The sequence below is a fragment of the Drosophila hydei genome, unplaced genomic scaffold, assembly GCF_003285905.1.
Source record: "Drosophila hydei strain 15085-1641.00,03,60 unplaced genomic scaffold, DhydRS2 tig00000111-arrow-arrow-pilon, whole genome shotgun sequence".
NCBI lineage: Eukaryota > Metazoa > Arthropoda > Insecta > Diptera > Drosophilidae > Drosophila > Drosophila hydei.
Genome location: NW_022045668.1, coordinates 2,316 through 17,114, shown reverse-complemented (window position 1 = coordinate 17,114; position 14,799 = coordinate 2,316). Strand labels below are relative to the sequence as shown.

Sequence of the window (14,799 nt, the reverse complement as noted above, 5' to 3'; positions counted from 1 at the left end):
TAGTGAATCTCTGTCATTAATCTTGCAAATATAGATCAGTAAATTCTTATTTGAACAAATTAAAGTTTCAATATCGTTTTGAACAATTAAAGTGAAAACGTTACATAAATTAGCAACAAAGTCAAAGGGGACAAAAAAAAATGGTCTGAGAATACGCCTATTTAATTTATTTCCCAGACGATTATAATTTCTGGTGTCAATCAGTGCTCAAATATATAAGCAGATAGGGGTATAAGTGGTTGCTTCGATAGTAATTCGTTTGCACTTGTCACTTTCATTCGGTGGTGCGAAGATGTACGAAATACCAATACCGCCGGCGGTGCCATCAACCACAGCAAATTTCATGGAAGTTGAAGTTGAGAGTTCAACTATGGCAACTGTTACGGTGGATAAGCATGCGTTGATTGTGGCCAAAATTGTGGCTATGGTGGTGCTAATTGTGGTGACTGTGGTCTGTGGCAGTTTACCCTACATGCTGGATCGTTGCCTGGAATGGACTAAAAAAGATCCCGAAGAGACGCGCGCTTCGACTGCGGTGCGCTGTCTGCTCTACTTTGGTGGTGGTGTCTTGCTTTGCACCACATTTCTCCAGATGTTGACGGAATTGATAGAAGTGGTTGAGCTATTGCAGCACTGTGGCATATTGGTGGCGACACCTTTTGCCCTTCCCGAAATGCTGATGTGCACAGGATTCTTTTTGATGTATGCCCTGGATGAAGTGATGCATGTGTTTATGCAGCATCATCAGCACAAGCTGAGCCGAAAGGAATCGCTGGCCAGTGAAGCCTTCGAGCGTGGTCACAGCATTCGGCATAGCATATTGCTGCGTAGCACACGACGCAAACCGGATGAACTGCAGGCGAGTAAAGAGGAGCATCAACATAGCGATCACGAGCTGCCGGCAGCGAATGGACATGGACACAGTCATGTGCCCGTGGATACCAATGGCTCCTCAATGCGCGGATTGGGCATTATATTGGCCTTGTCGCTGCACGAACTCTTTGAGGGCATGGCCATAGGCTTGGAGGGCACTGTGGCAACAGTTTGGTTCATGTTTGCCGCTGTGGCCGCCCACAAATTGGTGCTGGCTTTCTGTGTGGGCATGGAGCTGCTGGTGGCTAGAACCCGTGCTTCCCTGGCCATCATCTATCTCGTAACATACTCGATTGTTACGGCTATTGGCATAGGCATTGGCATTGGCATCAGTCAGCAGGCAAATGCGAATCAGCCGAGTGTCCCTTCTGGCATATTACAGGGCATTGCCTCCGGCACGTTGCTCTATGTCGTCTTCTTTGAGATTCTTACACAGAATCATGCTGGTTGGCGTGCTTATTTAGCTGCCCTGGTCGGCTTTGCTTTAATGTTTGGACTGCAAATACTTTGTAAGTGAAATGATAAGTTGGAGATTCCGCTATTGGCTTTTGATTGACATACGCATGCCTTTAGTTATCATTAGTTATCATTAATGATATTTACTGCTAATGCAGGAGAAATTTATTGATTAACTATGCCACTCTATATTATATCTTGCAGCTGACGAAGCGGAAGGGGCTGATAACGACTCATGTTACTAGCGTGAACTCCAGTCAATGAAAAATTATGAATTATATTATATTTATTTAGTTATTATATACATTTTTTATTATATGTGCTAGCATCAAGCCATGTCGATTTATTAAATATTTTATATTATCAAATCAAGTGCCATCAAACACATATATAATCTATTACTAAATCAATAAATAATATATAAAAATCTTAAATTGCGCGCGCTTAACAACTCTATTTTCAGTGTGTGTACACACTGTCTGACAGCTATTAAATTAACAGAGCCTGAAAAAGCGCTAAACCAGTGATTGCAAGCTAACAGTGGCGCCGCTAGAGAGAAAACTTTTAAAATAAACTGTTATAAATATAATTCGAACTATTTAAAGCGTATAAAATATATAATCCAATAATTTATTTGCATACCTTAATTACAATTTATTAACTTAAGTATTGCACTAGTATTCTATCTTATATTTATTTTTAATGTTATTATATTATTTTTAATGTTCATTTGCATTTACTATAGCAATCAAAGCTCATAAAGCAACAATACGAATGAGCAACCGTTTTAATATCGCATTCTGCTTTGGTAAAATATTCATAAAAAAAAGCCAACAATGTAACTGTTTTTATGGTTCATTCTCTCGCCGCTGCGCTCAGTAGCAACAGCAATCCATTTCGGCCCTTGTGCACAGGTCAGCAATTTGCCTCTGCAACAAAGTTGTGTAGTGTGACGTCACTCTTAAAAGGACTTATATTTAGCTTCATGCTGTGACTTCATACGTATCACAAGACATCGCAATCTTCATATTTTGCCACAGACTACATTAATTCAAGTAGGTGAAAAAGAGTACAATAGATTACCTATAGAGCAAAAAGAGACAGCAAGCTGCACTTGCTTTTCCTTACTATTTATTGTCAAGTAATTAATGACTTGTTTCTCATAGAAAATAATTAATATGAATATTTACTTACCATATATGAGGAATATACTTAATTTAGGTCTAATGTGTTTCAAGAAATACGCTTTATTCTAATAAATTGGTGAAATACTCAATAATTTTTACCACTTTGAATTAATAATTATTTTATTCATTTGTTCACATAACTGGGTCTTGCAATAAATTACAAACTGCACCTCATCAATTATGCTTCTTCACTAATATATATTTTTATTCAAAATAAAGTAAATTACCAATCGCGCGACTCTGATGCTGTTCAAAAACCGCGAAAATCAAAAATAAAAACACATTCATACATACATATCCGAGCACAATCAAACGCGAGGGAACGTATAACGACTCAGTTGTGTACGACATAAAAAACGAGCAGAGAAAATAAGCTCGTGAGCGATGTGGCATCTCTATAATCTATTTACTTAAATTACTCAGAGCGTAAAACATTTTACAGTGCGTTGTGAGCAGAACAGCGGGCTAGCAGCTGCATTTGAGTATAACATTGAGTTAACATCGCTGCGCTCAGAACAGTTCATAGTTGTGGAGACGAATGGTCGTGTGTGCGGAGAAAAGTAAATTTGAAAAAAGAAAACTAAAGAAACACTCGTAAAAATTTTGCCCCAATAACTTTCGTGTAGACGTGCTAAGTTATAAATTAAACAAAAACCGACTGGTTTGCTACAGCCCAATTAAAGTCTTCCCAATAAATTTGTGCAAGTGAATTAAACAGCTGTACGTGACTCCCTTTTTCCCTCTCACACATTGTGTGTGACTCTGCGTAAGTGTGCGTGCATGAGTGCCTGTGGGTGCATTTGTTTATTCCAACCGCCAAATACGATTTCTTGCTAGAACTTGCCTCGCGTTGCGTTGCTGGGCGGTGCTGTCATTACCCCACCCACCCCTCATTAGCACATTGTGCAAAAAATAAAGAAAATCGAAACTCCCGCACATAAACTGGATGATGAGTAGCAACGACAAAACGAAAACAAAAACAACGGTACACAAAGGAAACTGAATTAAAGCATAACAAGAAATTGCGGTTAAATACTTGACACGAATATTTATTCAAAATAGACCAAAAACTTTGTAAATATATAAATGTGTGTGTTTTTGTACTTTTACATAACGAAATTCGCGTCGCACAACATTGAAAATAACTGTTTACCAAATAGTTAAGCAATTTGTATACAAAAAATAAATAAAAATAAACGAAAATAAATAAAAAAACACAAAACCCAATTTGAGCTTAAACTTAACTGTAAACATATTATGCACATTGTTTTTACGTCTTGTGCCCACTGTGCCGAGCTGTAAACATATTCAAGAGCAATATACAAAAGTGCTTCACATTTGGCTGGATATTTAAAAACAAAAAAAAATAAAAATAACAGAAATCGTCATTCGAGCTAAAATGTAAACTGTATAAGTTTATAAATTGAACAATAACAAAAAAATGGTTGTAATTTAGATAATATACAATTCACGGACTCGGAAAACGAATTGAACTTGATTTGAAAATAGGTGCGTAAAAGTTGATTTTAAAAACTATTTGTTGTTGTAATTAACACTTAAATAAATACACAGTGCTTCTCGTTTGGAAATAACAAAAAGTAGGACAGAAACTTGTGTTTAATAAAATACTATAAAATAAATACTAAATACTTAGAAAACATTGTTATTTTTTTAGCATTTTTTAAGCCAAATACTTATGAATATTAAAATTTGGCAAAATGTCTCAAAATTCATAATAAAAGAATAAAATATCTGTACACAAAATATCTCAAATGATATCTGTCGTCGTCTCATTGACCTTCTCTAAAGTATACAACACTTCCACATACGTAAATATTCTGTGACTTTTTATACACAATGCTTGTGCTATCTATAAATATTGTTAATATATATATTTCTATATATGTATGGGTACACACATTATAGACATAGCATGATTAATGCTTGTTGACCGACGCATTTGTTATTATTTTGTCATGCTAAAATGTCTTTGAAATCATATGTTCGTTGCTATATTTTGTTTTTATTTTTAGTCATGTACTGTGGAAAATTTTCTATAAAAAAATTGTCTGAAATTTGCGTCATTGCCTCGTGTGCACCAAAAAAATAATGAGATTTTCCTACGACGCAAATTGACAAATAAAAGCCATTTAAATAGAGTTCTTAACATTTCGTCTGGACTTTTGTCTATATGAAATTGCAGTTCGATATTCGTCACTGCTTACAAGCGAAATTTGTTAAATGTTAAATATTGAGGGCATTAAAAGCTGATAAGGCAAAAAGAAAATAAATATATAGATATAAAACGAGTATGTGAAGAACCTGAAATTAAAGATAGGTGAAGACGCTTAAAGGAATCTGTAAGAGAGAGTCCAGATTTGTTTTTTTGCTCGCTGCTTACTTAAATTATTTAATCCTAACAAAATGCAAATTGATTTAATTAGTAGACGAAAAATTAGAACAAATTAATTGATTAAATCGTGAAAATTCGTGCTTCGCTATGAATTTTGGTCGCGACAAAGTGTCTGCCATGAAAATGGGGATTTGCAGGCAAAACACAGCTCTAGGCCAAGTTATTTGCATAAGTCGGTAAAAGGAAACCGGCTGACACACACACACACACAGACTTGGCCAACAAGTCAACACACGCGCCGCCATTTTGTTATGCCGCCTGATGCCCACCATTTGAGTTTTATTGTTTTTGTCTGCTAAACAGAAGAAAAAAAAACCTCCCACTGGGTAGCTTTGACCCAGCTCAGTGTCAAGTGGCAAACATATCTAAATATATATATATATATATAGAGAGAGAGAGATATATATAGTTGTATTGATGGATGAGTGTTGGAATTATGTTGATGTGTACATAAATGTCTGATGGTTGCTTACAGACACTTTGATGGTTTCTATGCCTTAGTTTTTGCTTTTGTCTAGCTACAAATTTGATTTAGTGTAATCGAAAACCATTCTTTGGGCCACAGTTTGTCGTTGTCCTTGGCCAAAAGTCTTTGCATTTTGATGTCGTAATGCACTTAGAAGCAAAAACATTTCGAATCTGGCTTCAAGTAACACCATAGAAACCAGTTTCTATCTTGAGCCAATCAGCAGCATCAGAAAAACAAAGAAATACTACTTTAGCAAATTGATTTTGTTTGATTTGTTTATAATAAATACTAATTTAGAACGCTAAAGATTTTTTGCACTTGACAACATTTTTTCATTTATACATCTATAATTATATTTATTTTAAGTCGAAAAACAAATATTAGTGTGTAAAATTCTACTAATAACAAACCAGCTGCACAGCTGATTATAAAACCGGTAGAGCCTTTGTGTATTTCAAACAGGAAAGAACTACAGAGTTGAGCAAGTCGAAGAGTTAATACTCTTGTAATTGCAAAACAGAATTAAGAAAACATTAAAAAACTAGAATGGAAGAAAAAAATGCTGTCTGAAAAAAAATTAAGAAATATAAAATAATATAAATGAAAAATAAAAAAAGATAGATAAGCAGCAAAAATATAAAAATAAAATAATAAAATTTAAATAAATAAAAAATAAGAGAAATCTTAAATTAAATAAAATTTAAAAAAGAATTAAATAAAATTGTAAAAAAAATTCAAAGGCATAGAAAATCAAAACCTTAATTAGTTTCTATTGGATTTAAGAAGTATTAAAGAATACAAAACCCTTAAAAATTATGAAAAATTGTTTTTATATAATAAATATATTCGTATGTAATACTGTTTCACATACAAAACTTTAATGCGTACCTTCCAAATCTCCCAAAATTTGGGGTTTCCCTTTTCTTAATGGGAATCATATTGAACAACAAAACGAATACAACTTACGATAGAGAGTAATAAATTCCAGCACTCACAATGTGTGTCACTGTGAAGAGATAAACAGCTGATGGCACTGTGAATACAATACACACACACACGCACACATACTGACACACATGCGTACCTGAAAGAAGAAAATATATATATGAAAAATCAATAAAAAACATAAACCAAAAACTGGTTCTCGGCAGCTGTGTGCAATGCATTCAAATGAGCTGCAAATGACGATGATGATGGTGATGATGATGATGATGATGACGATAATGACGCTGACGATGATGATGTGGCTGACAATGATAATGGTGTGATATACGCACCGACTTTAATAAGATTTTAATGAGACTTTAATTCTGTCCGTACAGACAAATTGAGCAGAGATTTTTCCTTTGTAGATTATTTAGAAATACCCTGCAGCTACATGCACAGCGGGTAGGCATGCACTAATTAAGTTCATTAGACTTTTGCAGTCAATGAACTGCTTAAAGGCAAACAAGTTTTAATTAGTTTTGATTTGTCTTTCAACAAATGTCGCCCGTGCTCAGATAATATCTAACAGTTTGTTATATAATCTATCAACTTATCTAATCTAATGCGTCATCAGACATCTACTACGTGAATGCGTATATAATAAATTATAATTCCCGTACAAGTTAAATATTGCATAATGATAAAAATAATAATGAGAACTTTGTTCTGGCAGATTAAACATTTATTTCAATTGTAAATATTTTACTTTGAGCTTAGAATCGTCATCAATTAGAACTTGTAAGCGATACATTTATAATTAGACCCGGAACTAATGGAAAATGGGTGTACAGGGTGTACAAGAATATATAGGGTATATAGATTGAGGAGCTGAATCTCCTTCAGTCTGTTCTCGATAGAATGATTGGCACAGCAGCACTGAGCAGAGTTCAGGGTATCAGCCAGTTGGTCACTCCCGAATAGCTCACTCTTACTTGTTATAAATATGAATTATAACTATTGCATATCAACTTTTATCAAGTTATCGCATAATAAATATTGTTGCATCATGCAATTTCTGAATTAATTGCTGCAAGTTTTCAACTTTTTTGCGACGTCGAAGGACATCGAAACACGAATTTTCCATTGCAGTTTGTTGCAGTGAAAACTTTTTCGTTAGAGCTTTCATTGGCTTATCGCGGTTGCATCGCAAGCATTTGCATAAGCTGCTTAACTGTAAAAAAGCAATGAGGGTGTAAAAAAACATTTGCACAATGAATTTTTTTGTATTTTTTTTTTATTTTTTATTATTTTTTTTGCTGTTATCAGACGTGCAAAATAAGCAAAGCGTAAATACACTTTTATACATGAAATGTCAGTGAAGGGCCGGAAAAAACTCATAACTGAACTCATTAAAATCCAGATGTCAAATTGAGAGTATATTAAATTCGTATTTTGTTAAGAGCAATCACAGAACAGGTAGAAAACACGTTTATTGTAATAAAAATCTTTTAAGTTTTAATATTATTATTGATCAGAAGAACAAAATTTTGAAATATTTGCAGAAAAAACTTAAAACTTAAAAACTTAAAATTTTCTGCAAATATTTCAAAATGTTGTTCTTCTGATCAATAAATTTGTGTCATTTTAAATTAATTTTATAATTAGTAAACAATTTTAATTAAGTATTAGTAATTAGTAACAAATTTTGAATTAATTTTATAATTAGTAAAACAATTTAGCAATATGTTTCAGGAACCTAACTAAAAGGAGTCTATTTATGTGCCTCTGAGATGATGGATTCATTGTTCTACTCTAATTTACTTAAGCATGATAAAGCGCAATCTAATATGAATATATATAATGTTATAAAAGTCAGTTTTATTTGTTATGACTTCGAATTAAGAAAGATATATGAGTATACGGCTCAATTGACAGATGAGTTTGTTAGAACTTGAAGCATTATGTGTGGCATTGATGATACTGCGCTATTCTATTACACTTATATAAAAATCATAAAAAAAACATTTCCTCGTATTTATAGCCAGTTTTTTAATATGACACGCTGAATGAGTGTGTCTATAGTAAAGTGAGTTACAGATACTCACACTCACACTCACACACACAAAACCATTTACAATTTCAGCTGGTAAATTTCCACTAGCAAAGGGAAAACAAAGAGCAGCTAGTGGTTGAAAAAAAAAGGAGAGAAAAAGAAAAAAAATTAGAAAATTAAAGACATAAGCAAACAAAACAATGCCAAGATATGGAACTGAACTCCGCATCCCAAGTGGATGAAGGGAGCGACTGAAAGAGCGGGGCAGTGTATAGAGTATGCAGAGAGAGGGTGAGTGTACAATGGCACGCATTCACACACATACATATATATATCTAACGTATATCTTTATCAAGTGTGGATGTGTCTTGGCGAGTGTCGAGCCGCTTTGTCAGTCAGTCAGTGATACGATTTCAAGCCGCGATGTCTGCTCAACAACAGAGAAAACTTTAAGACAACAGCCTAAACTTCTTATAATAAATTGAGTTTTGCTTTGCTTCTTTACTCTCTTTCTCTTAATTTCTCCTGTACGTTTTACTTGTTTTTGCTGCGCAAACAAGGCCAATTTTATCGACATCGGATATATACTTTTGTCAAGTAAGTCAAGCAATTGAGTGTTGAAGCGCAAGCCAAGACAAAAAGATTAAAAGCAAGCGAGCATATTGCAGTCGGGGCGCCAGCGACTGTTTAATGCTCGTTCATGCAGCTGAATCTTGTTTGGCAAGTCTCAAGAGAAAATCTGCAGTAACTTAGCTATTAAATTTTAAAGCTATAGCTACAAAATCTTTGACTTTTTTCTCCAAGAGACAGTTCACTTTTGGTAATTCAGTTGTGGAGGTTAACAGTAACTCAAGTATAGAGTTTTAACTTCCATCTCAGAGTACTATAGAATATCTAGATAATTCTAAATTGCCCCAAAAATAATGAAGCTTATATAACTTTAATCTAAACAGATTTCTATGCTTATGCACCGAGCATGCTTCAGTTACGCTAGCTTTTTCCAGGGTATACAAAAGTTGACAAAAGTTCTGCACATAATTATTATTATACTATATCTGCCTTTAACTTATTGACGTAGATTCCTATTTTTTGTGCCTTCTTTTTTGCTTTTGCTGTAATTACATCATATGCCACTTGTCCTTGCCGCTTGGTTTGTTCCAAGTCCTTCGTCCTTGGTCCTTGTGTCGCCAGCTTTGTCTACACCCCAACGATAATCAAGCCGTCTCGTCATACAGATTGTTAGCGCATGATAAATCCCGAATTTAATGTTGACCTTTGAGATTTATGTTAGCTTTGGCTTTACCGTTTTAGTACCGTTAAAAAAAAACTTGTTCCTCAGGTAATTGGTAAACCTGTTTTGTATAATTAACAAAACGGCTTGGGCCTTTTTTCAAATTGACAAATCTCTTCATTCTATTATAATAATATTCATGAATGCATTTCCACTTGGCTTGATTTCAAACTGAATGTCATGTAAATGTAATTTAAATATGCCATTTATTGATTATTTAATTCAATTAAAACGATTCAAGCTGAGTGAAGCGCATAAATGTGAGAGAAATGAAAACGATTTACGCATTTGTTGAACTGTTTGATTATGTCTACGAATTCGATTTATGAAGCTCAAAATATATATAATAAAATGTTTGAGAACATGACTCTTTATTGACTATGAGTAAAGTTCCTTATGAACGCGCATCGACTTTCATTTAGTTAAATTCTTTAACATGAATTCTTATTGTAAAATTTTTGCAAAACTGCTTAAAAACTTTTAAGAGTTTCTACAAAAAGTATCAGCTGTTTAAACATGACGAAGTAAGCTATAAATTTTATGGTTGTAAATACCTTTTTGAATTAGCTTACCTATATATTTGCAAGGCAACAAAAATGGCAAATGAAATATTATGGAAATTTTACGGTTGAACTGTGCGCATTTGCATTTAAGCTAATTGCAATTTCAGGTTTAACCCTTAAACTCCCTCTGCGTGCATGTCAAAATATAAGTATAAAAAAAAGAAAAATGTAAGATGTTTGTCCTTGAGCGTCAAATGCTTGAAACAGGAAAAAAAAATTGAAATTAAAAATTGATTAAATTGGCAGTAAAAGCTTTTACAAATATTAATATGAATATATATATAGAGAGACAGAATTTGAATATAAATGATATATTGATATGGCTTAATAACTTAGTTTGCATACATTAAAGAGCTGAAAAGGGTAACTGTTTTTTCTTCCTCTTCCATTTTTTTGTATGACTTCATGAACAAGCTAATTACAAATATTTCAGGCAGAGCAGCCCATACGAGGCTGGCGCTGGGCTGGCATCAGAGTTAGCCATTTTTCATGCAGGAACAAGGCCAACAGAAATGTGGAGAGAAAAATCTGAAAAGCAAATCTCATTTAATATGCACAGTATATATGTACACACGCACAGAGCTCTATATATATATAGATATATATATATGTATATATAAACTTACATGCTTGTTTGTCCGTATGTAAAAATCAATATGAACCTCTTTTTGCATGCGTCCATGTGGCCGCAAAACTTTGTCAAGTTTAAGGCAAAAAACATAAATTATCCTTTAGCACACGCTCTCTTCTCTCTCTCTCTCTCTCTCTCTCTAGACCTCTGCGCTTATTGTTGCTATTTGTCAGTGTTGCAAAACGCAGCGTCAACTGTATAACATCAAAGCACGCCCGCCACCATGTGTGTGTGTGTGTGTGTGTGTTTTGTTTGTTGTGCGCATTTGACTTTGCCACAGTGACACCTTTTTCCATGTACTTGTTTGCATGTCAGACCACACATTTATATATATTTTTACTGCGGCAAGCTTCAACCATAAAAACTTTGCTGGCACTGCATGTTGAAGGCTACCTAAGTATGTGGCATGTGGCATGTAGCTGTCAGCTAGCTGCAAATGCAACATTGAATTAAATTTCTCATATAATATACATTAAATATATGTATATAAAAGATTTTAAGGGTAATGTCAAGGACAGCGTTTCCTAAATGCACTTTACAAATTGAATGCGTTCTATGTCTATTTAAATTCTAATTAGTGAGTGAAATTGTATGCATGAGAATCGCATAGAAAGGCAAGAAAGTGTGATATATCTAGACATAAAATGTTTAACAAGAACTAAAAATGATTCAGATAAATAGTAAATGTGGCAAAAATAAATATATAAAATAAAAAAAGTGTCTAAAAACAATCAGCGCGTTTTTTTATTGCTAAAAAGCTTGTATGTAACATAAGAGTTTTATCCATGCTTAGATTGCAGAACTAAGTCCCACTTTACATAAACATATTAAGACGCCTTCCCTTCTCAAGCATATGCAAACTTGATTTGGAGCTTTAAGAATAGGCAAAATTTACATAGCTTAACTGTGCCGCCAGCACGAGCGAGCGAGTGCTTGCTTTAAGCTGCAGTAAATCCTCAGCCTGAGACGTCTAACGCCCAAAGGCCTTTGTAAATTGTGCTATAATAAAAACTTTACTCCCTATATATGGCACTTCATTAAGGTTAATTTAATACAACAGCCAACAAGCTGGCATATCGACAAAACCAATTAATTCGATAATGAATGCTGTTGCTAACTGTTTGGCTATGCTTTAAGACTCGGCTTACAACTGTAAACCAGTAACCGCAGGATTTGCAATGCATTTAGTATCGGGTTTACTTGCTAGGTTTCAGACAGCCATCAATTAGACGTGTCACAGCAATTAAGCAGTCAGCAAATAGCTGTGTAAAAAGCGACAGCTTAAAAGACGCCAGACACACAAAGCCCAATCTTAGCCTTTGGCCAGTGAATCCATTCATAACACTTGAGGCGTGCAAAGCCAACTGACAGCTGTTCAACTGGATTATTTACACGGTTTGATAGGCGGGCATTGAGGTTTCGGGGCGTATGTAAATTAATTGCTTTACGTTTCATTTTTTATGTATTATTTATATTGTTCTTAAGCCAGGGAAGTTGAGCTCTCCTGTTTACTGAAAGGCAGAATATTTGGGAAACTTTCAGACTTTGTCTTTGGTGTCATTTTCCTTCTTACTTTGAGTTTAAAATTGTGTTTTATATTTATTTTTATGTATTGATAAAACAGCATATGATTTCTCTATCTCTTTAAACTGTTCTAATTTCTTTCCGTCCTATTTTGACTTAATGTCCATGTTTATACAACTGAAACTCAGAGTAGATATAGAATATAGCTCCTATATATATATTATATGATATATATAAAGCCTCTGCTGAATACTTTCCTAACGATTAAACATGATATCGAAATACACTTAATTCTCTACTATAGCAACTTCGGTATAGATTCTAAGTAAAGAAAATTAAGATTCAAGAGTTTTCAGATTGCAAATCAAATAAGATATGAGTCAGCTAACAATTGATTTAATTAGTTTCAAATTGTCGAGCACAAACAATTGAATTGTATTCGATTCTATTTCTGTTTCTGCATAATAACAATTGATCTTTATTGGGAATGAAAGATGACATGAGAATTTGAGATCCGTTATGTAAATCTCTGATTGGATTGATTGTAAATCTCTGATTGGTCTAGTTTGTGCTTTGATATCATAAAACATTTTTCCGTCACAATTAGACATGAGAAAACCCAAATAAAACTGGCGTAGGTCAGCATCAAACCACTTTGAATTGGTATCAAAAACGCACACACACGAATACCAACTCACTTTAATAAGTGGAATTATACAGCCCGATTAGCTCTGGTAATTAAGGCATTAAATTCTTACACTTATCAGGCAAACTTGGTTTAGCACAGCTAATTCATAAAACTAATCAGAGTCTCTGAGCATAATTTTACTGCATGTGTCTAGTTGTTGCTCTCATTCTGCTTAGATTAGCTTAAGCCTTTTTTTAATTAAAAGCTCATTAAATTCTACAGTCGGATATTTTAGCCAGCCTCAAACCAGTTGAGAATTACAAGTGGTATTCAGATAGTTGTTAGTAATTTTAGTAAAATTGAATTGAATCGAATCGAATCGAATATTCATATATATTACTAGATTTCAACAATCAGACACGTGTTTAATTAACATATTTGACTTTACATTGAAAGCAAAATTCAGCTGAAAACTTGTTAAGTTCATTGTTGCTTTAAGAAACAAGTAATAGTTGAGAGTGCACGACTAGGATATACCCTGAAACCTGCAAAGAGCTGATATGCCAATAATTCTGAGTTTCCTTTATTCATTGATAACAAAGAACACACAGAAATATGAAGCTTATCACGCCCATATTCTGCCTGTTACATACTTTAGCACACAACCAATATACCCTAAACTCCCATTTGAGAGTGCTAGCACAGTTCCAACTATGCAAATGTTGCCTTTTAATTATCAACTTTAAATAACTATATGTTATTTAGCAAATGCAGATGCTAGTAAACAAGGTTTGATGAAGAACTATCCCACAACAATAGCAGTAGAGCAAAGTATATATACTATATTTGATTTAAGTAATACTTAAGTCTATTTTGTAAATAAATATATGCATGTGCATATATATGTGAGTATTATAATTTACGCACGACAGTGGGCAACCGAAATGAGCAAAGCAATGAAATGAAACATGTAAAAAATGCCCTTGTCGCATGCACGACTAGAAGATACCCTAAGGCAAGGATATGCCAGACTAGAAAATTGTCAAAGTCAAAAATGAAGGCAAACTGGAATGTTGTTATGCCATATTCAGAAATGAATTCTTTATTATTTCCTGGTTAAATCGATATACCCCGCTTAGCTCCAATGCCTAGGGCATTTGCAAATAAAAAGAGAAACCCATCACAAAAGACTGACTACTTGACAGCTATCGCGACGGGGATGTCAAGTGGCCGCGTGTGGGGCAGGTAGTGCGATAACTGCACAAATATATATGTATATAAAATAATTACATACATATATAAATATATATAAAATATATGTATAAATAGACTTGAGTATGTGTAGCATTCGTAGTACTCGTATGCCCGACGCTTGCTGATAAGAAATTTATTAGATTAAAGCAAAAACGATTGCCGCGATTACAGACTCGACATCGTCCCGCCGCCGCCGCCGTCGCCCTCGCCGTCGCCTTCGTCTCGGTTTTTATTTCATTCTGTTTTCTGTTCTTTTCCCGATTTGTTTCGTCTTTCTGCACGAGGCTTTCATCACCGAATCTTTTTGAGCTCATTTATTAGTCTGCCAGGCGACGAGCCACTGAACTGTTTGTGCCGTTTTAGTCGGACTAATCCAATAACTAGCAAACTAACTAGAAGAACTTACAAACGTCGCGATGCGTGATTTCAAATTGTCGTTCGTTAAACATGTGCTTTAAGGAGTTTCATTGCATTTCGTCGCTCAACATGCTCAGTTTATTTCGTTTTAAATATAAATTCTATAAAGAATT

The 14,799-nt window shown here is 34.1% G+C and overlaps 1 protein-coding gene across 1 annotated transcript; it reads left to right on the top strand.

Annotated features, from left to right (window-relative positions):
* Nucleotides 1-292: 292 nt before the first annotated feature.
* On the top strand, nt 293-1,574 carry LOC115482844 (zinc transporter ZIP1-like). The gene is made up of 2 exons (XM_030223083.1): nt 293-1,382; nt 1,534-1,574. Exons 1-2 carry the CDS (start codon nt 293-295, stop codon nt 1,572-1,574), a joined length of 1,131 nt encoding a protein of 376 aa, XP_030078943.1.
* The last annotated feature ends 13,225 nt before the right edge of the window (nt 1,575-14,799 follow it).

What these genes read in the sequence shown, in the direction of transcription:
- LOC115482844 (XM_030223083.1), top strand. Translation starts at nt 293, where the DNA reads ATGTACGAAATACCAATACCGCCGGCGGTGCCATCAACCACAGCAAAT. An exon ending in GTTTGGACTGCAAATACTTT is followed by an intron (nt 1,383 to 1,533) that starts GTAAGTGAAATG and finishes TATATCTTGCAG; the next exon opens with CTGACGAAGCGGAAGGGGCT.